Source organism: Amblyomma maculatum, chromosome 1, assembly GCF_055883805.1.
Source record: "Amblyomma maculatum isolate TAMU_Amacu chromosome 1, ASM5588380v1, whole genome shotgun sequence".
Lineage (NCBI taxonomy): Eukaryota > Metazoa > Arthropoda > Arachnida > Ixodida > Ixodidae > Amblyomma > Amblyomma maculatum.
The window spans coordinates 303,317,372-303,343,557 of record NC_139344.1 but is presented as its reverse complement, the minus strand read 5'-3'; the positions used below and the strand labels follow the sequence as shown (position 1 = coordinate 303,343,557).

The 26,186-nt window shown below is 47.1% G+C and overlaps 1 protein-coding gene and 1 non-coding gene across 2 annotated transcripts in view; one reads left to right on the top strand and one right to left on the bottom strand.

Moving 5' to 3' along the window:
• The window catches only part of sli (slit guidance ligand), a 793,209-nt gene that overhangs the window by 235,095 nt on the left and 531,928 nt on the right, over positions 1-26,186 (bottom strand). The window contains exons 14-15 of the mRNA XM_084583167.1: positions 11,804-11,875; positions 10,640-10,803 (exon numbers count right to left, since the gene is read on the bottom strand). Of these exons, the coding sequence (XP_084439293.1) occupies positions 10,640-10,803; positions 11,804-11,875 (236 nt within the window). The remainder of the gene's footprint in view (positions 1-10,639; positions 10,804-11,803; positions 11,876-26,186) is intronic.
• On the top strand, positions 2,269-2,341 carry TRNAS-UGA (transfer RNA serine (anticodon UGA)). The gene has a single exon. It is a non-coding gene; the product is annotated as a tRNA-Ser (tRNA).

The window sequence follows — 26,186 nt, the reverse complement described above, 5'->3', positions numbered from 1 at the left end:
GCCATACACATGCAGACGAAATTTTCCGATGGCCCAAATAATGTCCAAACATTCTCTTTCTGTTACTGAATAATTAGATTCTGCTTTCGTCAATGTTCGGCTAGCTTATGACACAACATACTCACTGAAACCAGGCTTACGTTGGGTAAGGACGGCACAAAGCCCGATACCGCTGGCATCAGTGTGGATCTCCGTAGGCGCAGTCAGATCAAAGTGGCGTAGAATGGGAGGCGAAACCAAAAGGCGGCGTAAAGTGTCGAAGGTGGAGAGGTCGGAGCTGCTGGCAAGGAGCTGGGTCAGAGGAGCGATGATAGAGGCGAAGTTCAAGATGAAACGTCGAAAGTAGGAGCAGAGGCCGATAAAGCTCCGGAGATGCTTCAGGGAGGTTGGTTTCGGAAACTCTGCAACTGCGCGAAGTTTGGGGGGGGTCGGGAAGAATGCCGTCGTTAGAAACTACGTGGCCTCAAAATTGCAAACTGGCACTTCTTCAAATTCAACTAAAGCCCAGCGTCGGCGAGACAGGTGAGGACATGCTTTAGGCGGAGAAGGTGAGAAGAAAAGTCGGCAGAATAAACTACGATGTCATCCAGATAACAAAGACAGGTCTGCCACTTGAGTCCACGAAGAACAGTGTCCATCAGGCGCTCGACAGTAACCGGCGCATTGCAAAGGCCAAAGGGCATAACGTTGAACTCGTATAAGCCGTCAGGTATTATAAAAGCAATTTTCGAGCGGTCATCGTCAGCCATCGGCACCTGCCAGTAGCCAGAGCGCAAACCCAAAGAGGAGGATACTCGGAAATGGAGGATTTCGCCGGCGAATGCGTGTGGATAAGAGGTGGATCAGGAACACAGCGTTTGTCTGCCGGTCGCACGAGTCACAATTGAGAGTTCATTTGGCCTACTGCATACAGAAGCGGCTGTGACGGTCGCCTTGTCGGGGCCGTTGCCATACCTCTTTTCTAACCATTCAGAGGCTCAGCCAGAGAAGAGGGACTGAGCTACGAATGCCCCTCTTTACACGCCATTACGCGTTGAGAAGCCCGCGAAATCGCGGACCAGTCGAAACATTAGTTGAAGCTGAAGAGCATGCTCCATGCGAAAGAAATGCTCAGGAAGACGCGGCGACAGCTATTTTCTTCAGCCCAGCTGAGTTAATCGAGTGAGGAATCCTTCCCAATCGGACGGCTTCCCCGAATTAACGAGGGTAGACAGGGATGCGATAGCAGCTGAACAGGCCAGCGATGACACTCTTCCGAGTTCTGAGATGTCCTGCCAGTGAACGAATGGCGAAAAAAAACGAGCTAAATGAGCGCGCGGGAGCAACCTACCAGCCAGCAAACGAAGACACACCGCTCCGTTGCGAAAGGAAATCTCTAAGAGGCAGGCCGCGACCCAGGACAGGGCGCTTGAAAGCGCTCTAACATGGTAGAGGGGAAGCATATCAGCTGTGCGTACGCATTTATGGTAATTTATGGTATATATTTTTTAACGTTGCGGCATATAACAGGAGGAAGCGACTTTATCATTCTTGTAGCCTAGTTCAAAATTTATTGTTTAGTTGCCTGGCATACCTCCGGAGCAGGCGATGCTTTTGCCTTGCCGGAGTGGGGGTACTGTGCAGACATCATCACTAATGCCCTCCCGAGACCTTCGGCCTGCAGCCTGCAGACATCCCCCTTCTGGACAAAACCGGAGACCAGCCCAGTTGATACGGCCCCTTCAAGAGACACCGAGGAGATCTGGCCCCTTTCGAGACCTCTTCACACGGCGGATGAGATGCTATGATCGGGCTTCTAGCCACGGTTCGCGCGGCTCCTGCAGCCGTCTAGGGCTGGAGCCAAAGGGGTGGTGGCGAGAGCATTACACCTTTTTACAAGCCCCGGTGATGCTCCGCATGGAATCGCCGCACTGAGGGGAAGCCTGGGCATCGGACAACTCTGGACACGACCTAGACTTTGTGGTTTCTTATGGCGAATTCGAGTGGGAGAGCAGGCGAATGCACCTGCTCTCCTCATTTCCCCTCATTTCCCCTTCATTTATGTTCTTGTAGCTTACGGGAATCGGTTCTGGCAGTCTTGAAGCCATAGGTAGCGTAAGAGGGTTCTAGCACAGCTTTTGCCCTCGCTCTTGATCACGTTCTAAGTGACGCTGGCGGTAACACAGGACGTTCCACGTTCACCGCTATAGTTGAGGGTGGCGCTGGTGAACACTCTCAAGGTTCGTATACAGACAACATTATACCCAAGAAAGTAGCAGGGGGACAGCGGCCGATGTAGCTCAGTTGGAAGAGCACCGGACGTGATATTCGGAGGTCGTGGGTTCGGTTCCCAGCATCGGCACGTTGTTTTTCCTTCTACTTTTTGTTTATTTATCTTTCCCCTAAACACATTACATTACTAATTTATGTGATTATCAAGTAAAAATTGAAAAAAAGACAAAGTACAATCCCCAATGCTTTCCTTGGCCTCGCAGACTGTTGGCTTCTTTCCTTCATGTATTATAACGAGCACCCTCATTTCCCCTTAATTGATCTGCTTGTAGCTTACGGGGGTCTCGGTTCTGGCAGTCTTGAAGCCATAGGTAGCGTAAGAAGGTTCTAGCACAGCTTTCGCCCTCGCTCTTGATCACGTTCTACGTGACGCTGGCGATAACCATGGCCTCCGATATCATCTCCGCGCGCACGTTTCTCCCCGGCCGTTCCAATCGGCCGGAGAGAGCGTAAGTTGGAAAAGGGGCGTGGCAGCGTCTTTCGCCGCACCGCGGCGCTCGCCACCTATGCATCAAGTGTTCCGCCGCAGCTTGGCGCCAACTATAAAACACGAGTTTTCTCAGCTTGCGCTCGTACCACATTCGAGCTGCCAGCTTTAAAATGCCACGGGCAAGAGAGCAGCCAATAATTTCGCTATCGTTAAAGTACTAATAATATTAAGGCCCACCTGCGCAAAGTTAGGCAGCGACTACCCGAAGCTGCATACCTGTCCGAAGCATGCATGCGTGCTCTGGCGCTCTCTGCTGCGGTTCCGCGTCTTTTTTTTTTTTTGGCAGTGTGTATATACACGCCGTACATTTGCGAGTTCGTTAACTGGCTAAATACAGTATTTACGAGTGCGGCGACTTACATAAACATCCATCGCACGAATGCAATTCTCTAAATGGTTCCGCCACAGCCACATGATTATTGCTTACTTAGATGCATGTCACGATAGCTATTTTTATTTCTCGCAGGTTTTTAAAGCAACCTTGGAAGATCGTAAACAAGCACGTTCGATAGAGTCCTTACCGAAAACAATTTACACGTGTTTTTACAACATGCCTTATGGCAAGCTTGCGTAATAATAAAAAAAGTTCGATAAAAGTGAAGGGTAATCGAGACACGTTCAGGCACTTCTGCCTTCATATGAGTATATGCGAGGTTTTCGGAAGTGATCCCGATAAAAACGGATCAGCTTATACGATCGAAAGTGAGGAGAAGCTATTACCTCGTTTGTAAACTACGCGGCCCGCCATAGCATAAATGTGCGCAATTATCACGCGAGTTTCAGCTTATTTCTTGTTTTAACTTGTTTGCATATGCTAGAGACTGGGTGCAGTGATTTTATTTTTAATTTTTACTCCTATGCCTTACACGCAGAGGGCCAAGCCGAGCAAATGGGTTAATTCAAATGAATTATGATTAGACTATAGAATGGCACGATCATACACGCCTGCCATACTAGTTAGCAATTTTTCATTAACTTTCAATGATATGCGAAATTTATTAGAACATTTTTGGCACTAAACATCCGCCGGTTGTAATGATACTAGCCACTTTCCGAACAAAATTACGAGGCAAACACTGTGAGAATTTAAAAAAGACGTACATATTTCTTTATTTACAAAACTCATGAGGTGGACAAAGAGAAAAACAATATAGACAAGCACAATCAAGAAGTACACACAAACATTTCGTTATTTACGAAGTTCAATCACAACATATGATGACTAATTGCGTAGTTTTCTATCGCAAAGATAAAACTCGCCAGACTAAACACGCAGCTCCTATCTTGCTCAGCAGGTTTTTTTTTTTTCTGGTAAGCTCCTTGATCAATTACTATTTTTCCTGCGTTGATTAGCTGTGGCCTAAGCAACGTTTCTATGATTATCTTCGTTGCTTGAGTGGCATGGTCCTTTCTTAGTGCACAAAGCTAGAGCACCTCTCGAAGTAAGCAACATAAGCTATCGATATGAACGCTACACATGGACTGTAGCGATGTACGCTCCACTGGAATTTGTTATATTTGCAAGCAAGCGCAGAAGCCTTAGGATTAAAAATGGGGAGGAAAACGAATGTCTCATCAGTTCACCAAACTGCAACAAGACCTTGCAGCTGAGAAACATGCATGCCTTTGACCACTCGAGCATACGCTCGTAACGTTAATTGATGCCGGCTACACGAGTGACCGTTAGGCACTCAAAGACTACCACCTACACGTGGTAGTCTTGACGAGTAACTGTTTCACAAGCTAAGAAGACTATCTACACGAGCACAATGCGTAAATTCTAAGTAGAACGGAACGCATTATGTGAACGCAGCAAGAACATCAACACTCCGCTTCGGTAGTAAACACAACACTTAAATTGTGAAACATTTCGGACACACTTTGCGGTCAGTCTTTGCTGGAAAACCAGCTAAAAATGAAAGGCTACGTGACACGCTCGTAACAAATTTTTCGTCAATGTACACGCGCAAAAAAAATGAGAGAACCGCCAGCGGAGATACACCCCGAGCGGGCTGGACGATGCATCGACGCATTAAAATCCCTTGATAAAACGAAAGTAGCGACTTTCTGTGAACTTTGCCGCCGCTCCGCGCCCCCTCGCAGATCCTCCTCTCTCAACTCTCCCATCGGCGCTCTTCTCAACGGTGATTGGCTCCGCGGGCCGTCGCCGGGAAAAGCGCGCGAAAAGTTCGCTCTTTTTGTGTTTTCATTTTTAGCCGGCGCCATTTTTAAGGCAGCCGCTGTTTGTAGGAGCGAGCTCCCTAGCATTTCGTGCTTGCACTTCGCGCTGTTTTAATGCAGCGCTATACCGAGCGGCTGCATATTTATTTGCACAAGCTGTCGTGAAAAAGGCTTCATTCTTTTCGCAATTCCGAGCGGAAAGAAGGCCACCATTCGAATAAATAAGTGGTTCAACAACATCGGCCGCAAGCACTTCACCCCGACGAAGACTAGTCACCTCTGCTGCCTCTGCGACGTACTGTGCATTTGTTCCAAGCGACATGGAACTGCTTGCAAGCGCATCACAAAGCTGATAATCTCACTTGATTCACTGATCATTTTGCGCCGTTATGCGCGTTATTGTTTTGACTTCATGGTTCCGCTCAACGTGCAATATAATAGCGACAGCTGATGCATACAATGCGCATACAATAGCCGCTTTAATTTCTGAACTAAAGGTCTCGCTTTTCAGCGCTAACGCGTGCAATGAGGAAGATTGTTAATTCATTAATAGGTTTATGTCGCAGGAGCGTGTAGAGGACTCTTTCGCAGAACTTGTCCACAGAGTGTATATCATCAGAATTTTGTCTCTTTAGACCCTCGAAATTAGACCTCGTCCTGATCTGGCGAAAACTGATGTTCAACCTAATTTGAATATTTACTGGTTACGTCCAAATTTCGGTGGGCCTCCCTCAGAATGTAGCCCCAGAAACCCCTTAAATTTGACCACTTCAAAAGGTGGCAAAATTAATGACCAACCTCATTTGCGTAGTGCGAATTCAGGGATTACCTCCAAACCTAGGTGGGCCATTGCCAAAATTTAGCTCTCTGGACCCCCGAAGTTTGACCTCGTCCGATCTGACCAAAATTGGTCCAACCTAATTTGCGTATGGCGAATTGAGTGGTGGCCTCCAAACCTAGGTGGCCTATTCCCAAAATTTAGCTCTCTGGACCCCCGAAATTTGTCTTCGCCCCAATTTGACCAAAATTGGTGTCCGACCTATTTGAGTATGGGAAATTCAGTGGTAATCTACCAATCTAGGAGGGCCACCCCCGAAATGTGGCCCTCTGAATCCCCAAAATTTGTCCGAGTCTGACCGGAAATCGGTGTCTATAACCTAATTTGCGCATGGCCAACTCAGTCTTGACTTCCAAATTTAGGTGGGCCTCCTTAATTATTTGCCTAGTTCGCGGGCGTCACGTCCATTTTCGTAGCGTAGAGTAGCCGTCGGCCTTGGACCCGAGAGGTCTAGTGTGTACAAAGAAAACAATGCTGTTTGGTCTTTAGTTGACATAGGAGTATTTTGTACGTGCGCACCCTGTCGCAGTTATCAACAGAAGGCCTGTACTTCTTCCACATTTTGCCACTAAAGAGTTGAAAGCGTTGTGGGTCACGTTTCTTTAGTCTAGTCAAAGCAAAGGAAAAAAATATTGGTCATACTAAAATTAGAGTTGACACCAATGTGGATGAACTTCCGACAAGGTGAAGTATCGGTGGTCGACGGGGCCAAATTTTGGGGTACGGACGACGGGAAATCGGTGTCCTGATCTTGGCTCTCGGTTTCGGCTCGACGTCAATTCAAGGCTGCCGACAGCAGGAGCTAGATCCGTTTCATTCTTAACAGAAAAAAGTTGATATTCGATCGTTTTCAAGCACCCGCCAGAATTTTTAACTACGAAAACAACTAAGCAGCTGCATGTGCACTGCGCGGTACCAAACTCAGTCTAAACCTTATTGAAAAATTTTAGGATGACCATCAAAGCATTTGTTCCAGCCTCTTGATAGCAACCATCGCATTAATGAAACTCCGCTCGTTAACAACTGCATAAACTTTACTTCCGCTAAAATTAGTTTGAGGTGAAAATACATTTAACTCAGCATCGGTATGCTGAGAATATTCAGGAATGTTCAAATATATAGTAAATATTATGCTTAATATGCTATGACTGGTTGAGACACACGGTAATGAAAAGTCAAAAGTAATGTGAGGTGTATGCAGCAAGCGGTTTTTGTTCATGCGGCAAGCGCTCGTAATTTGCACTTTCATTGCGCGTACGAGACGCTAATTTATGTGGCTCGCGGTACAGTCAAGCAAGTCGCATGTCTTATTCGTGTCTTTATTCGATAACAGAGCGTGGAAAAAACGCAAACTTAAGAGCGCGCGCGCGTGCCAGCCAATTTGCCGGACGGCGAAGGAGCGCTGCCCAAAAAAGCGTGCCGTGTGCAGCGCGCGCAGGCGGCGGGCGAGGATATTCGAGGAGTAAAGTGCCAGAGTGGAGGAGAGTGTCGCTACTTTCAAATTATCGAGGGACTTTACGACGCATAGGCGCGCACTGCCGTCTGTTGGCGCCTGGAGGAACTGACAAACTTACAACATTTGGCTGGAGCGCGCGCCGATTAGAACGGCCGGAGAGAAACGCGCGCGAGGGTGATCTCGGAGGCCATGCGATAACACAGGACGTTCCACGTCCACCGCTATAGTTGAGGGTGGCGCTGGTGAACACTCTCAAGGTTCGTATACAGACAACATTAATACCCAAGAAAGTAGCAGGGGGGACAGCGGCCGATGTAGCTCAGTTGGAAGAGCACCGGACGCGATATTCGGACGTCGTGGGTTCGGTTCCCACCATCGGCACGTTGTTTTTCCTTCTACTTTGTGTTTATTTATATTTCGCCTAAACACATTACATTACTAATTTATGTGATTATCAAGTAAAAATTTAAACAAAAGACGAAGTACAATCCCCAATGCTTTCCTTGGCCTCGCCGACTGCTTGTCCCTTAGGGCAGGACTCATTACTCGCTGGAGACACATCGTACTCACTTTTAATAAACCCTTCTTTCTCAACTTTTTGAATCAGATTTTCACTAGCAGTGCATTCATCTCTGTCCTCCGTTACCGACTCCATAAGTCTAATTTCTGCACTGTCATCCTTCTCTGAGAAAAAGGTTCCTCATCTTCCTCAGCGCAGAGAACCTCCTTGGTAGTCGAGCCGTCTCTTGGAACGATTTCTTCAATTTCAAGGGCAATACTGTCGTCAGCTCCAGCCACATTGGAACATTCTTCATCCTCAAGCGAAACACTCGTAGATGAACCTTCTGACTCAACAACCACATTCAGAAATTCTGCGAGACCAGTTGTTTGAGAGGGTCCATTTTCACTTTCCTTCGAAATCTTAGCTCCAGCAAGGCGCTCTATGAAATTTCTGTTGCAGGAACAGCCTGTTCTACTACCTTACTCTGACCTCTGGAGCTAGTCTGACTCTCTTTTGCGGCTGCCAGCAAGCGAGTCAGTACACTCTCCCACCTATATAGACATGAATTCCCTCCACAGACTCGGTGATTCCCCTCAAGCGCTGAAACTGAGCCAGCTTCTGAATAATATCATATACCCTTTGAAAATAACTTTCCTCTAATGTACATTTGTTACATTCTCTCCCTCTTTCCTCTCGTTGCCTCTCCGCCTCTGCTTGCTGCCTCTGCAATTCTTTCACTCTGTTTTCTTGTAGCCTCTCTTTGCTTTCTTCCTCCGTCATTTTTTTCTTGCTCTGTTCTCGTCGCCTCTCTGCCTGATTCCTCTGTCATTATTTCTTTTTTCTTTACCTCTCTCTTCTGTAACCTCTTCCTTTTCGGTCCACCCATTCTCGCAGTTCTCCTCTTAGGCCTTTTTGTAGGCCCAACTCAATCATCTCCTTGATATTCATTCTCAGTCTGAACCGCCCAAACGCTAACACACAGCAATACTCACTGGGCTCAACACAACCACTCCTGCGCGGCACCTCTCCTTATCGCCCTGCTGCTACACTGTTCACTACCTCTTCGTAAACCCTTTCAACTCGTTCTCAGCTCTCTGGACTTGCCTGTCCCGGGCGCCAGAATAACTGTCTCCCGTTATTAACTATAGTTATTAATGATGTGCCACTCGTTGATGCGCACACTCTCAGACACCCTTAGAACGAGTGTGTGTTGAAGGGAGGTGTAACTGTTCCGGTCGCAAAGGAGATGCCCTCGACTGGCGTGCAAGCTCAGCCGGAAGTCAACTACCTTGCAGTGACAGAAGGGGTGGCCGTTTGATGCCCAGCTTTCACCCGTTCAAGCCAGAGTAAGGGTCGGAGCCAGAGTTAACGGACAAAACAGACATACAGCAGAGACGATAGAGGGGAATTGACACTTTTCTTAGAATACAAAGACAGGGTTTGCAAAAAGCAAGGCGAAGCTTGTAACTAAAGACGCTAAAACAGAACATGTGAGAGTCAGACCAAATAAATACAAAACTGTACACCAGACACTGTCGCATGCATATCTGGAGGGTCACGCTGTGGCCGTCTCGCAGAACGACGCCGCTGCATCGCAGATGCTTGCCGAACAGCGGGTTGATCCCGGGAGCCAAGCAGTAGCACTTGCTGTCGACTGCAACACTCGCTAGTTTCGCGAAGCGACGCGATCTCAATTTATAGAGCGCGCCACGCCTGCCTGTTACAATGCGCAAAGGCACGCACGCACATGCACTTAATTTTCGCAGTACATGTGTCTTTGCAACCGAGACGCGCCGTCATTGGTCAGGCACGGCGGAATTTTTTGGAGACAACTGGTCGCTTCTCCGCCGAGCAATCGCCGCCACCTCCTGGTGATCTGGGTAAGGTGACACTCAGATCGAGCAAGGCGACGTGCTCTCAGTGCGTGGAAAGGAGATATTTCTGCAATGTTCCCGAAGCGTCTACGCCACGCCGCTCGTGAGTTTGCTTCAGCTTAACAATAATGTGGGCCAATTTCGTGACACATGCTCAGCTTCTACCAGTAACCAGCTTCAGACTGGATATCGAAATCTTAGTCGCCCTGCCGATGCTAAAGTAGAACTGCTCTTTCAGACTTGGAACCGACATTACGAACACCGGCTGCTCTTGAACTTTCTGGAAATGGTTATTCATTATTTCTGGAGACGTACGTCCTGCATCACTCTTGGTGACCAGGGGAGTGGTGCAGGGAGGTGAAGGGGTCGGTGGGAGCAGGCCTATAGGGTCGTGAGCGTCTAAGTGGCGACTAAATTCCGATAATACCGCTACGCCCTCCCCGTCGTCTTCCCCTCCCTACAACCTTTTCCCACTGCCATCGTCGCCAAGTGTGATGCCACTATGATGTCCAACATGGCGACCAGTATCTCCTCCCCTAAAATATCCTACAGTCATCATCATCAGCCCACGCCTAAGACCTTTGCAGTCCCATCTCTAATTGTCGTCAAATTCGCAAAGATGCCGCGAGCAGCACTGCGTGCGGACAGAACATGTCGTGAAAGGTGGAGCAACCAAGGTGAGTGGTACCAAACTTGTTTCATGACGGATAGTGTTTCCCCTTTCACCGCTGCTCTCGTGCCACGCCAATCGGGCTTTGTCCATAACATACAAACGTAGCCCTAGCTGCGGCAGTCTTAAATCGCGGCTGCTGTCTGATGTTTTCGGGTCTTCGCTGTGGGGTGCTTTTCAAATGCGGAGTCGTTCGCTGTCATAGTTGTTTGTTTTATATGAGGCACATTTGCATAACGTCCGTCAGGCAATTGTGCCTCATGTTGAGCTTAACATTGCCCGCGTTATCAAAATGAGTGTTGGGCTTGTCTGTATAAAGATACATTGTACCGGTTCAGGTTTAAAAATGGCGCCCACCTTTGCACTTGAACTTGGTATCTCCCAGGATGGAGAGGCGCCGCCGATGCATGCGCTTGGGCCCCTCGCAGCGGGCGCCACTCGTCTCCACCGGGTGCTGGTGTAGGTACAGAGCCAGCCAGCGCAGGTTGCAGTCGCAGATGAACGGGTTGCGCGCCAGGTGCCTGAAATAAGTGCATCTGCATGGTCGCTACACAGCATTACAAAAAAGATACATGAACACAATACATGCGCCGGCTGTAAAGAACAACCAGAGTGAGCGATGGTTCTGCATAGTGTCCTGATGCTTATTTACTGTTATCTGACGCGTTCGTCCCCGTAGTAATAAAGAGCAAGCATGGGAAGGGATTCGGGTCACGAATCAACTTCCTTGTCTCAACAGCGCTTGTTCCTGTGGTTTCTTCCTGTCGTCCCCGTTTGTTCGCGCTGTTTTTTGGATGATGTATCACCAACTCGCCCGCTTAACTATCCTGTTAATAAAGAGCGTCGTCTGGACTAGATGACTAATAATGTGTTGCCTTACACAAAACAGCAACCGCATTCGAGAAATGAGCGGGCTGACCACTGCCACAGTTGACGGCGTGGCTGCACACATACGGAACGCTACTGTGCTCAAATGGGCAGCAAATTAATGCCGACGACTCGAAGCACCACATCGAGATCACATGCAATGGCGAGTCACGTCCCCGCACAGTATGACTGGCACTGTGCATAACTGCCTACTGGAGCCAACAAGGTCCAAGAATTTTGAAAAAGGGTAACTTGGTGAGTTCAGGCTATATTGGGTGGTAGGGCGGGCACCAGGTAAGACGTAGAAGGCTTCAATTAGTTGGCTAAAAAAGCGGGCGTTACAGGGCCAGTGATCACACAGCGGCGAGTCCGCTCTGCGAATGCGTACTTTCTGACCCTGCGTGTGTCGACGCCCAGCAGAGTGGAGCCTTGTAACGCGCACAATGAGCTGCGAGTCTCCCTAAAATATCAAAAGTAAATTAACGCAATTACTTAATTCGCCAACTAATTCAAATAGTTTGCCCCTTTGTCCGCCATAGTCCCCAATATAGACCCAGCGCTAAAATAAATCTAAGTCGAGTTACTTCCGTCTAACATTTTCAAACTTTCAAAGAAAACAACATACATGGTGTATAAATAAAAAAGGAAACTCACAGTGTTTGGATGTTGTTCAGGGGAGCGAATGATCCATTAGCCAGCGACTGGATGCTGTTGTCATAGAGAGACCTGAAAGATCCAGGCGTTTTGAGCACAAGGAAAGCACACTGGCACTCGTAGGAAAAAAAAAGACGCTTCCCAATGCTACCAATCAGCCGCCGAAGCACAAGAACGGCATAAATGGCCACTGCGATTTCCTCTACAGTAATCCGGAGCGAGCGAAAGTAAAAAATTCATTTTGGCCATTGTCATCTACTTGCGATCCGAGGCATGAGGTCATGCAAGCGCGAAATGTAGAAACCTCCAAGAATGGCGGCGCTGCATAACAAAATAGTTGCCACCCAAAAGCATGTAATGGAGAATCTTCTAAGCGCAGCAATGAAACATGCGGACGATAGCTGCGTCGCCAAACGACAGCAGGGGGTGCAAACATGCTTCCGGCAAAGCTACTCCTTTCTACTATCAATACGCCACCTGGTTTGCGGCGCAAGAAAGACTGATCTGGCTGCCCCTGTATCTAATTACACATGTTTTTCGCTACAATTGCGCTTGGCTACGCCGAACACCTCTTCTGTGACGTCAATCTCTTCGGAAAGAACCTGCAGCTCATCTCAGCGATGCGGCCTTATTCTTCGTCAGTCCAGTAGGTGAGACGTTTGCTAGCATTCAGTCGACGCTTCAGTTGTAGCCTCTTTACTCAGGTAACCCTCCTCTTCAATGAGATACTTTTAAAGCAACATCATCATCAGCCTGACTATAGCCACTGCAGGGCGATGACCTCTTCCATATTCCTCAAAATAACCCGGTTCTGTGCTAGCTGCATCCACTTCACCCCTGATAACTTCTTAACCTCATCCACCCACCTAAATTTCTGCCGCCCCCTGCTACGCTTTCCTTCCCTTGGAATCCAGTTTGTTACCCTAAGCGACGATCGGTTATCCTCTCTTCGCATTACATGTCCTGCCCATGCCCATTTCTTATTCTTAATTTCCACTAGAATGTCAGTAATTTGAGTTATTTCTCTGACCCACTCTGCACGCTTTCTATCTCTTAATGTTACCCCTACCATTTTTAGTTCCATAGCCCTCTGAGTTATCCTCAACCTAAGTAGAACCCTCTTGGTTAGCCTCTACGTTTCAGCCCCATAGGTGACTACGGGTAAGATGCAACTGTTGCATACGTTCCTCTTGAGCGATACCGGTAAGCTGCTAGTCATAATCTGCGAGTGCTTGCCAAATGCGCTCTATCCCAGTCTTATTCTTCTTGTTATTTCTCTTTCATGGTCCGGATCTGCGGTTACTACCTGTCCTAAGTAGACATATTCGCCTACTACTTCCAGTACTTCGCTACCTAACGTAAACTGCTGTTCCTTTCCGAGGCTGTTGAACATTACCTTAGTCTTCTGCATATCGAGTTTCAAGCCTACCTTTCTACTTTTCTTGTCTAGGTCATCAATCATTCTTCGCACTTCATTCCCTGAGTTCAGGACAATAATGAGATTGGCAGTAAAGCAACAGACAAGGTTTATTTACGATTGCGCAGAAACAGATTTACTCGTCATTCCGCCTTCCATGTCTACTAAAAACCTTCTAAAAACCCTTAATGCCTTTCTACCAATGCATGCCTCCAAACAAAACATTTACACCGCCGGTTTGTCTCTTCACAGTTCATACTTCATCTAACTCCGTAAGCAGCGCCCAACTATCGGGAGTTCATCAGACTTAGCAACCAGCGAGAATTCCTTCCATCTAATTCCCTCAATATATTCCAAACACCCCGCTCCCATCGAATCTCCGCCTCACCCCTCTCCAACAAAACATGTCCCCTACACACGGACCGCCGAGAGGCTTGAATGCCAATCTATTAAACGCTGGAGGGAGATCTGGATATCCTTGGAATTACCGGTAAGGAGCTGGTACACTTGCTCGCACGCGATACCTACCAGGCGCCTGCGATCCCCTGGTCAAGTACAACCACCGGTGACGAAGCAAATCAAGCAGAATTGCTCGAAACTGTTTTAGTTCTGCCGGACCTTTTGACTGCTCAAGCCTACGACCAACGAAAACCTCCTGTCTCTAGCACTTTCCCAGAACATTTCGGAGCGATCCAGGCAGCCGCAAGTAATGAGTGTGAACTGAGGCTTTGGCTACTGCTTTCTCCATTATTTGTCGCCTTGCTGGACTTGTGCTGTTGGCTCTCCGCCGATAGCGGCGCAGAGGACTCATCCCTTGTACAGCCTGAGCACTCCGCCGTGGGAGGAAAATCGTATCCGTGATCTCCAGTGACTTGGCGCGACAGTGGCATCTTATGCGCATATCAAGGCTTCAACCTTTTTTGCGCAGTCGGCTCCCACTTATATAGTAGTGCCCATCATCAACAACATTTCGGAGCGTTCGAGGCAGTCGCAAGTAATGAGTGTGAACTAAGACTTGGTCGCCTTGCTGGACTTCTGCTGTCGGCTCTCCGTCAATGACGAAGATCTCTTGGACAGCCTGCTCATTTCGATGCGCGCTGACAATCGGATTCGTGATCTCCACTATCTTTTTTATTCAAATACCATAAAGGCCATTTACGGGCATTACATAGGTGGGGGAGGGTTACATGGTTACATATAGGAAAATATGGTCCACAATTAGGCATGTAATACAATACCAATTCAAGGTAGAACGAGAGGAAGAAGATGTTTTACACGGTATAAAGGAGTACTGAACAAGGGTAAATGGGGTACGCCTCAGTTCGCAGGTCGAGCCAACGTTTCGACAAGTGCACTTGTCTTCGTCTGGGCAAAGCCATCATCACTGGCAGGAGTTTAGATACGCTTTTGCTTCCGAAGAAGAAAAGCTTGGGAGGGGGAAGTGGGTGAGAAGAAAGTAGGTGTGAAGGAGTGGGGAGGGGAGGATGGGTGAGAAGAAAGTAGGTCATGGAGTGCAAAAAAAACTTCAGTATGTATTTCTCGGCCTCGAACCAGGGATCCCGTGGCCTGCAAAAGAAGTAGAAGCGGCAGTACCAGGAAAAACTACAACACCGGATAGATGATTAGTCACCACTTAAGGGAGTTTGGTGCAGATACACCTTACAAAGAGACAGGCTTTGCAAAAGGCCTTGATAAGGCATATATCTAAGGGGAACAATCCTTAAAACTTTCTGCAAAGGTTAGGGGAGGGGATAACTACAAAGTCACAGGATAATACCCGCTCAGTGAACCACCACTGACATGAAAAAAAAAAACCGTTCGAGGACGAACTCAAGCAGCATGTGATAAGGAGGAAATTGTGTTTAGAGGAACTTGTACAGGTTATGCTATTGCGAAAGGGAATAGAGTGTCCATGCGGTGTGAATAAACTGTGCAATTAACGTTATGGGGGGTTCTTTTCCCGAATAGTTACGTTGCAGAGGGAATATACTTAAGGGATTCTAACATTCCTTTAGGGATATATTTTTCTGCTAGTTCCAATGTTCTAAATTTATGAATTAGATATGCCTCTCTATATTTTCTGTCCCTTGCAGATTTAAAGCCTGACAGGAGAATATATAATTTCATTTCTTCGAACTTATGGTCTTTCTGATTGAAATGCTGGGAAACTGCATTCGGGAGATTTTGCCTGCGTCTGCCCGATCTCCATTAAGCCGTGTATTCATTGGTTGCCCTGTCTCTCCGATGTGCTGTTTATGACAGACGGTAGCTAACGTTTGAAGATGTGCAGTTAAAGCCTGATTTTATGGGAAAAGTGAAGTCGCTTGCATTGCTTTTAACCGTGGTGTCTTTTTGTATATGACTGCACGTCTAGGTCGAGAGCAAGGGTGTGGTTGTGTTGGATGCTTGTTGTCGAGTTTAGAATGTACTAGAATATCTCTGAGGTTTGCGTTACGTATGTATGTTATCCTTGGTGCCTCCGGAAATATTTTCCTGAGGCGTTCATTACACGTTAGCATGGAATGGTATTTCCACCGAATATTGTTTATGTTTGGAAGGGCATTGGATTATCTAGTTACAAAAGAAGGCTGGCGTTCGGTGTTTGGTCGTTTCGTGACCACATCGTTGCGGCTTAAGGCGCTTTCGAGGGCCATATTAAAGAGACACTAAAGAGAGAAAGGAAGTGGGTTTGCATCGATAGAATGCCAGTTCCTGATTACAAAAAAACACTCTTACTGAAAACAGAGCTGTTATAAGGTAGTAAAGAAGAATAACAGAAATACAGGCATCGCCACCACAGCCAAACGGCCGAAGCTCGCAACTACAAATCACGTGACGCGCTAGGGATCCCGGAGGCTGACAAATGCGAATTACGTTGCATGTTTGAATGCGGTAGTACGTTTTCTCTCAAATATGATAACACGCTTTTATCATACGTGAACGACGGCGAAAAGAAAACGTAAACTTTGAAAGGCAAATACAAAAATATACTTGGAGGCGCCACAGGCGCCCACTTCAGTTTTGGTTATGTTTCGGCTTAGGCATTTCGTGCGCACTCGGATAGTTTGTTTGAACCTGCAGCGCCTGAATTACGAGCTTGGAGCAGCAGATGCGCCTTGATGATTCCCATTTGAGCATTCGGAGGCACGAGCGAGCGAAATCCGCTACCGCCGACACACTCCTTCGTTCACACTTCTGCGCCAACAAATCGCCGCCGTTGCCACTTCGACTGCGACCTGACCGCTTGACTGCAGCTACGTACGCCACGAAAAGCATACATATGCTAAGTACTGAAGGAAAAACGCATTATCATTCAATTGTTCACTAAATCATGGCACATCTGACCAACATATACTGCGTCAACAAGACCTTCAACGTGCTATTTGCAGGCGTCGTAAACAAAAGGGGCATACTTTCCGCTCATACCGAGGAGAGCGTCGATATATTGCGCTCGTCGCCCGGCGGAAAAAAGGGCCTCGGGTAAAAAGTAAAAACTAAAAGTAACGAAGCACCAGAAATACATTACAAAAGGTTAAAAAAAATCGATTTGTAAAAAAAAAAAAATGCCAGAAACCGTAAGACTCGAACTCGCTACTGCTTGCTCCGTAACGTTCGGCGCTAAGCGCACGGCTACGCCGCGCCACAAGAACCTCAGAAATATTTCTAGTTTTTATGTCATGGCCCCATTTACAATAAAGTGTTTCTGCTGCCGGTTTAAAAATTACAGCTTCTTGATCATCGGCGCATGCTGCCTGCTCTCACGTCTTGCAACTAATGTTCTGGATGGCTATGCGCACTATGTAGTGCACTGGATCCATTTTAACATGTGGAATTTCACAGCGCTGTCAAATGTAGTGGCGCCGGCACTTCAGTCATGTTCTGCTACCGTGGACGTAATTTTCGCTGAACACGGAGCTGTAGCACAAACCTTGAAGGAAAAAAGTGCGACGAAGCTTCAAAACTGACAAGCGCAGCAGCGAGGACACTATTTTGCTGGTAACTAAATCTTATTTGTATGTAAACATGTCAGGAAGCGTTGCGATGACCGAGGGCTCGGTTTGTTTATACACAGTGCAAGAAGGAGCGCAAAAGCTTCAGAAACATGTAAAGTATTGTGCATTACAAGCGCTCTATGTTTTTTTTTTTCTTCCTTTATGGGCCCATCGCTCGGTAAATTACTCTCTTCATCGTTTTATTTATTTCGGCTGAGGCCGTCATTGCGAGTACGCTGTTGCCAAGTTGGCCCTTGAGGGATGCGACGCCGCGGGCCGCGCCGGCTCGCTAGCTATCATGGAGTCTCCGCTTACGTCATAGTGTGCGTCACTCAACTCCAACTACGTAGTTGGAGGCCACAGTTTGAATTCGACCGGCGGAAACAAGAAAAAACCTCAACTTCTTATCGCAATATCTCAGCAATTATTCGATTTTTTGCTGCCGGATATGCGGCGACAGTGTCACCAAATGTAGTTTATTAGATTTTCATACCATCTTTGGCTGTCTTTAGTGTCCCTTTAAGGGAGTTACCGGGATAGTTCCTCTGGATTAGTGTTGCTTTCAATGAATGTAGTTCATTTAGGTAGTCACTATCATCGCTACATATTCTTCTAAGCCGTGTCGGATGTCCTGCAAATATTCCTTGCTTACAATGTCTCGGATTTTGACTCGTAAAATCTAGGTATTGTTGCTTATCCGTTGGCTTTCTGTACAAAGAAGTTTTAAGTTTTCCATTTTCCACTGACATCGTGGTGTCGAGAAAGTCGACTTTTAATTGCGACGACTGACAAGTGAATTTAATACTAGTGTGATGATTATTAAGATGCGAGACGAAGGACTGAAGTGATTCTGATCCATGCTGCCATATCATGAAAATATCATCAATATAGCGAAGGTATATAAGTGGCTTTTCCGGAAATGAATTTAGTATATGGGATTCTAGAACTCCCACGAATACATTCGTGTAAGTCGGCGCGAATGGAGTGTCGCAATTAAAAGTCGACTTCCTCGACACCACGATGTCAGTGGAAAATGGAAAACTTAAAACTTCTTTGTACAGAAAGCCAACGGATAAGCAACAATACCTAGGTTTTACGAGTCAAAATCCGAGACATTGTAAGCAAGGAATATTTGCAGGACATCCGACACGGCTTAGAAGAATATGTAGCGATGATAGTGACTACCTAAATGAACTACATTCATTGAAAGCAACACTAATCCAGAGGAACTATCCCGGTAACTCCCTTAAAGGGACACTAAAGACAGCCAAAGATGGTATGAAAATCTAATAAACTACATTTGGTGACACTGTCGCCGCATATCCGGCAGCAAAAAATCGAATAATTGCTGAGATATTGCGATAAGAAGTTGAGGTTTTTTCTTGTTTCCGCCGGTCGAATTCAAACTGTGGCCTCCAACTACGTAGTTGGAGTTGAGTGACGCACACTATGACGTAAGCGGAGACTCCATGATAGCTAGCGAGCCGGCGCGGCCCGCGGCGTCGCATCCCTCAAGGGCCAACTTGGCAACAGCGTACTCGCAATGACGGCCTCAGCCGAAATAAATAAAACGATGAAGAGAGTAATTTACCGAGCGATGGGCCCATAAAGGAAGAAAAAAAAAACATAGAGCGCTTGTAATGCACAATACTTTACATGTTTCTGAAGCTTTTGCGCTCCTTCTTGCACTGTGTATAAACAAACCGAGCCCTCGGTCATCGCAACGCTTCCTGACATGTTTACATACAAATAAGATTTAGTTACCAGCAAAATAGTGTCCTCGCTGCTGCGCTTGTCAGTTTTGAAGCTTCGTCGCACTTTTTTCCTTCAAGGTTTGTGCTACAGCTCCGTGTTCAGCGAAAATTACGTCCACGGTAGCAGAACATGACTGAAGTGCCGGCGCCACTACATTTGACAGCGCTGTGAAATTCCACATGTTAAAATGGATCCAGTGCACTACATAGTGCGCATAGCCATCCAGAACATTAGTTGCAAGACGTGAGAGCAGGCAGCATGCGCCGATGATCAAGAAGCTGTAATTTTTAAACCGGCAGCAGAAACACTTTATTGTAAATGGGGCCATGACATAAAAACTAGAAATATTTCTGAGGTTCTTGTGGCGCGGCGTAGCCGTGCGCTTAGCGCCGAACGTTACGGAGCAAGCAGTAGCGAGTTCGAGTCTTACGGTTTCTGGCATTTTTTTTTTTTTTACAAATCGATTTTTTTTAACCTTTTGTAATGTATTTCTGGTGCTTCGTTACTTTTAGTTTTTACTTTTTACCCGAGGCCCTTTTTTCCGCCGGGCGACGAGCGCAATATATCGACGCTCTCCTCGGTATGAGCGGAAAGTATGCCCCTTTTGTTTACGACGCCTGCAAATAGCACGTTGAAGGTCTTGTTGACGCAGTATATGTTGGTCAGATGTGCCATGATTTAGTGAACAATTGAATGATAATGCGTTTTTCCTTCAGTACTTAGCATATGTATGCTTTTCGTGGCGTACGTAGCTGCAGTCAAGCGGTCAGGTCGCAGTCGAAGTGGCAACGGCGGCGATTTGTTGGCGCAGAAGTGTGAACGAAGGAGTGTGTCGGCGGTAGCGGATTTCGCTCGCTCGTGCCTCCGAATGCTCAAATGGGAATCATCAAGGCGCATCTGCTGCTCCAAGCTCGTAATTCAGGCGCTGCAGGTTCAAACAAACTATCCGAGTGCGCACGAAATGCCTAAGCCGAAACATAACCAAAACTGAAGTGGGCGCCTGTGGCGCCTCCAAGTATATTTTTGTATTTGCCTTTCAAAGTTTACGTTTTCTTTTCGCCGTCGTTCACGTATGATAAAAGCGTGTTATCATATTTGAGAGAAAACGTACTACCGCATTCAAACATGCAACGTAATTCGCATTTGTCAGCCTCCGGGATCCCTAGCGCGTCACGTGATTTGTAGTTGCGAGCTTCGGCCGTTTGGCTGTGGTGGCGATGCCTGTATTTCTGTTATTCTTCTTTACTACCTTATAACAGCTCTGTTTTCAGTAAGAGTGTTTTTTTGTAATCAGGAACTGGCATTCTATCGATGCAAACCCACTTCCTTTCTCTCTTTAGTGTCTCTTTAATATGGCCCTCGAAAGCGCCTTAAGCCGCAACGATGTGGTCACGAAACGACCAAACACCGAACGCCAGCCTTCTTTTGTAACTAGATAATCCAATGCCCTTCCAAACATAAACAATATTCGGTGGAAATACCATTCCATGCTAACGTGTAATGAACGCCTCAGGAAAATATTTCCGGAGGCACCAAGGATAACATACATACGTAACGCAAACCTCAGAGATATTCTAGTACATTCTAAACTCGACAACAAGCATCCAACACAACCACACCCTTGCTCTCGACCTAGACGTGCAGTCATATACAAAAAGACACCACGGTTAAAAGCAATGCAAGCGACTTCACTTTTCCCATAAAATCAGGCTTTAACTGCACATCTTCAAACGTTAGCTACCGTCTGTCATAAACAGCACATCGGAGAGACAGGGCAACCAATGAATACACGGCTTAATGGAGATCGGGCAGACGCAGGCAAAATCTCCCGAATGCAGTTTCCCAGCATTTCAATCAGAAAGACCATAAGTTCGAAGAAATGAAATTATATATTCTCCTGTCAGGCTTTAAATCTGCAAGGGACAGAAAATATAGAGAGGCATATCTAATTCATAAATTTAGAACATTGGAACTAGCAGAAAAATATATCCCTAAAGGAATGTTAGAATCCCTTAAGTATATTCCCTCTGCAACGTAACTATTCGGGAAAAGAACCCCCCATAACGTTAATTGCACAGTTTATTCACACCGCATGGACACTCTATTCCCTTTCGCAATAGCATAACCTGTACAAGTTCCTCTAAACACAATTTCCTCCTTATCACATGCTGCTTGAGTTTGTCCTCGAACGGTTTTTTTTCATGTCAGTGGTGGTTCACTGAGCGGGTATTATCCTGTGACTTTGTAGTTATCCCCTCCCCTAACCTTTGCAGAAAGTTTTAAGGATTGTTCCCCTTAGATATATGCCTTATCAAGGCCTTTTGCAAAGCCTGTCTCTTTGTAAGGTGTATCTGCACCAAACTCCCTTAAGTGGTGACTAATCATCTATCCGGTGTTGTAGTTTTTCCTGGTACTGCCGCTTCTACTTCTTTTGCAGGCCACGGGATCCCTGGTTCGAGGCCGAGAAATACATACTGAAGTTTTTTTTGCACTCTATGACCTACTTTCTTCTCACCCATCCTCCCCTCCCCACTCCTTCACACCTACTTTCTTCTCACCCACTTCCCCCTCCCAAGCTTTTCTTCTTCGGAAGCAAAAGCGTATCTAAACTCCTGCCAGTGATGATGGCTTTGCCCAGACGAAGACAAGTGCACTTGTCGAAACGTTGGCTCGACCTGCGAACTGAGGCGTACCCCATTTACCCTTGTTCAATACCAGTTCAAAGCACACATACATAAATGGACACAAAAACTGACACAGCAGTTAATAGCAACAGATTAAATTGGACACTGATATTATGCGGAATGTTGCCTATCTATTAAGACTTTATGCTCCAGAGGTTCTTCAGTTCCTGCATGAAAGCATCATGATTTAATGCGGAAACGATGTCTTCATGTAACTTGTTTCAATGGTGGATGGCGACAAATAAAGGGAAATGATAAGCAGATGGGTACGTGCAAATATGGGTTCGATTTTGAAGTTGTGATCTAAGCGCGGGAGTATACGGTGGGCGGGTCTGATATAGGATATAGGGAACGATGAGTGACTTTTATGCAGCCTGTGAAAATAAGATATTAGCGCGTTTTAGCAATGCTTTGATGGCGGTTATGCTGCAATGGCGAGAGTAGTTTCTGGTTACAAATCTAGCTGCTTTATTCTGAGCCGACTCTAGTTTATTAATTACGTACATTTGATGCGGATTCCAAATTACAAAGGTGTGTTCCATTTTTGGTGGCAGGGTTAGCTTGGTGCAAATGACGCCTGATGAAACCAATTGCTTCAGATTATTTACTTACAATTGCATCGATGTGGTTGTTACATGTTAGATCGGACTAAAGATGAACACCTAGGTATTTCAGCGTACTGACATTCTTGATCGGAGTACTACTCAAGAAATAACAATGATTATGGGCCTGGAACTGGAGGTAAATATACCTCTCCTTGTTTTAGAGACGTTAGCCTGCATTTGCCGCTGCTCACACCAAACGGCGATTCTATCAATGTCAGACTGCAACGAGTTAGTATCGGCAGGGCTGGTAATCTTTCTGTAAATAACATAATCCTCAGCAAATAACCTTATAGTAGAAGTAACGGTGTCACTTATGTCATTAATGTAGATCAAGAATAGAATCGGTCCAAGTACTGAGCATTGCGAGACGCCAGATTTTACCAAGGTTGGGGAAGAACAGCACCCATTTATATGAATATATATAGACAACGGTTGGCAAGAAAGTCAGTAATCCAGGAAACAACCTTGTTGTTTAGGCCGAGACTATTTAGTTTTAGTAATAAGCGATTATGGGGTACCTTATCAAACAGTTTCGCGAAATCAATAATTATAGCATCAGTTCTTAATTTAGCATAGGTGGCATGATGAAGGTCAGTTAATAATTCAAACAACTGAGTCTCACAGGGACGATCATGTACGAATCTTATGCGCTATTAAGTACTTCATAATGGCAGATGATATGGTATGCTCTAGTAGTTTGCAAGGTATACTGATTAATGAGATGGTTCTGCCATTCGTTACCACCGATGAGTGACCGGATTTAAATACAGGGGTAACACGAGCAAGTTTCCATGAGTCTGGCATGTACCCAGTGTCAAGAGACTGCTGGAATAAGGCTGCAAGAATATGAGAGACTACTGGTTTTGTTAACAATTGAGGGCATATACCATCAGTACTATTCCTTCATGAGTGATGATCATAGAACTTAAGAGGGATTGGGATCTAATTAGTGAAAACGGAGCTAACGACAGAATTAAACTCTGAAGGGGAAGCTCACTGTCCTTGACAATTGATTTGACGTTTGTTGCACAGCCCTTCGGATTTATGACAGACTGCGACTTTCTCACCTCCTATCCTCTTCTACCCCAGTCCCCTTCCCCAGTGCAGGGTAGCCAACCGGAATTCGTTCTTTCTGGTTAACATCCCTGCCTTCGCCCTCCTTTTCTAAAACTTGTTGGTATGAAAGTGGTTTTACTGATGGTTCAACAGGGAATATAGCCCTCTGTCAGCTGCACGGCGAACAGCACAAGCACACAGTCCGTCAAGGCACAAAACCAGAGAGCTCGCGCAGCGCAGCGGCACTTTGTCGTCCTCTTCTTCGTCTTCGTGAATCCGCTCTTCATTCACTACAATTTACCCGGGAGCGAAGAGGAGCCACCCTGGCGACCTATGGCGAGGACAAGACGAGCGGGTCGTAGTATGTTTTGAGGCGGCTCACATGCAAAGTTTCGCGGCCGCGATGACGCATGTCCGAAGAGGGAGTGAGTGGCTCCACGATATAATTTACAGGGGAGGTTTGGTGAACGATGCGGTAGGGGCCGTAGTACTCAGTTCGAAATTCTGATGATAATCCCGCTGGGGTGCCAAGAACCCAGAGCCAAACGAGGGATCCTGTAGGGAAAACATGTGGCATCTGATCTTTGTCGTGACGATGCTCTTGGCGCCCTTGAGATTCTGATGTTAAACTGCGGGCCAGCTGGCGACATTCCTCCGCATGCTTTGCAGCGTCGGAAAGGGGAGTCCACTCAGAGGAGTAGGGACAATATGGCAATATAGTATCCATCGTGGACGATGCGTCACGGCCATAGAGGAGGAAGAAAGGGCTAAATCCGGTAGTTGACTGCGTGGCGGTGTTGTAAGCGTACGTCACGAAAGGAAGAACAGCGTCCCAGTTAGTCTGATCGGCGGCAACGTACATCGTGAGCATATTTCCGAGAGTACGATTGAAGCGCTCAGTCAGCCCGTTAGTTTGAGGGTGATAGGCTGTGATGGTCCGATGTATGATTCGACATTCGGCCAGTAGAGCTTCAACGACGTTGGAAAGGAATACTCGGCCTCTGTCACTCAGTAGCTCACGCGGTGCGCCGTGGCGAAGAACAAAATGATGAAGCAGAAACTGGGCAACCTCACGGGCAGTAGCGGCAGGTAGGGCGGCAGTCTCCGCATATCGGGTGAGGTGGTCGATGCCGACGATAATCTAGCGGTTCCCAGAGACCGTGCAGGGAAGTGGCCCGTAAAGATCAACGCCAACGCGATCAAAAGGACGGGCCGGGCATGGAAGGGGTTGCAAGGGGCCAGAAGTACGAGGTGTGGATGACTTGCGGCGCTGACAGGCGATGCAGGAGCGGACGTATTTGCGAATATAAGCGTACATTCCGCGCCAATAGTAGCATTGAGAAATTCTTTGAAACGTCTTGACTACACCAGGGTGGGCACACTGAGGGTCGGCATGGAAAGAGGCGCAAATTTCATGTCGTAAATGGCGGGGAATGACGAGAAGCCACCGTCGTCCATCAGCATATAATTGCGGCGGTAGAGAAGACCGTCTCGTAGGGCAAAGTGTGGTGCTTGACGGCGTAAAGTCCGAGAAGGCGCAGCAGCGTTAGAAGTGGACATGATGTCGATAATAGATGCGAGCCAGGGGTCTTTGCGCTGCTCCGCAGGCATATCAGCGATGGTTACAGACGAGAGGACGGGATCAGCCGCCGTGGAGCACGCAGGTTCGTTGGAGAGGGCAGAACGAGACAGAGCGTCGGCGTCCATGTGTTTACGGCCAGAGCGATATGTAACGCGGATGTCAAATTCCTGAAGGCGGAGAGCCCATCGTGCGAGGCGGCCGGACGGGTCTTTAAGAGAGGACAGCCAACACAACGCGTGGTGGTTCGTGACGACGTCAAACTGGCGGCGGTACAGGTAGGGTCGGAATTTCGTTAGTGCCCACACAATTGCCAAACACTCCTCTTCTGTAACTGAGTAGTTGCATTCAGCTTTAGAGAGGACACGACTCGCGTAGGCGACGACGTATTCGTGAAAGCCGTTTTTCCGTTGTGCCAAGACAGCTCCGAGGCCAACGCCACTCGCATCAGTATGGACCTCGGTGGTGCTGTCGGGTCGTAGTGGCGAAGGATTGGCGGCGATGTCAAAAGATGACGCAATGCGGCAAACGCTTCTTCGAACTCGGCCGACCACTGCAGTAAGTCACTGTTTCCCCCGAGTAGCTTCGTCAGGGGTGCAATAATAGAAGCGAAATTCCGTAGGAAGCGCCGAAAATAGGAGCATAGACCTATGAAGCTTCGAAGTTGCTTGAGCGAGACCGGCTTAGGAAACTTCGCCACTGCGCGCAGCTTGGCCGGATCAGGGCGAACACCTTCCTTAGAGACGATGTGCCCCAAAATGGTCAACTCCTTGGCACCGAAGTGACACTTCTTGAGATTCAGTTGTAGGCCCGCGTCTGTAAGACAAACCAAAACTTGCCGCAAGCGCTCTAGATGCGTAGCAAAGTCGGTGGAAAAGACAACGATGTCGTCCAAGTAGCAGAGGCAGATGTGCCACTTGAACTTCCGCAAGGTGTTATCCCTCATCCTCTCGAATGTGGCGGGCGCATTGCACAGACCGAAGGGCATCACATTAAATTCATAGAGGCCATCCAGCGTCAGAAATGCGGTCTTCTCTCTGTCACAGGCGGCCACTGACACTTGCCAGTAACCGGAACGTAAATCAAGAGACGAAAAGTACTCGGCACCTTGGAGGCAATCAAGAGCGTCGTCTATACGCGGAAGGGGGTAATTTCCCTTGTGGGTAATTTTGTTGAGGCGCCGGTAATCGATAAAACACCGAAACGAACCATCTTTCTTCTTTACTAGCACCACTGGTGAAGACCAGGGGCTTTGAGATGGACGGATTACACCACGTTGTAGCATGTCCTCAACT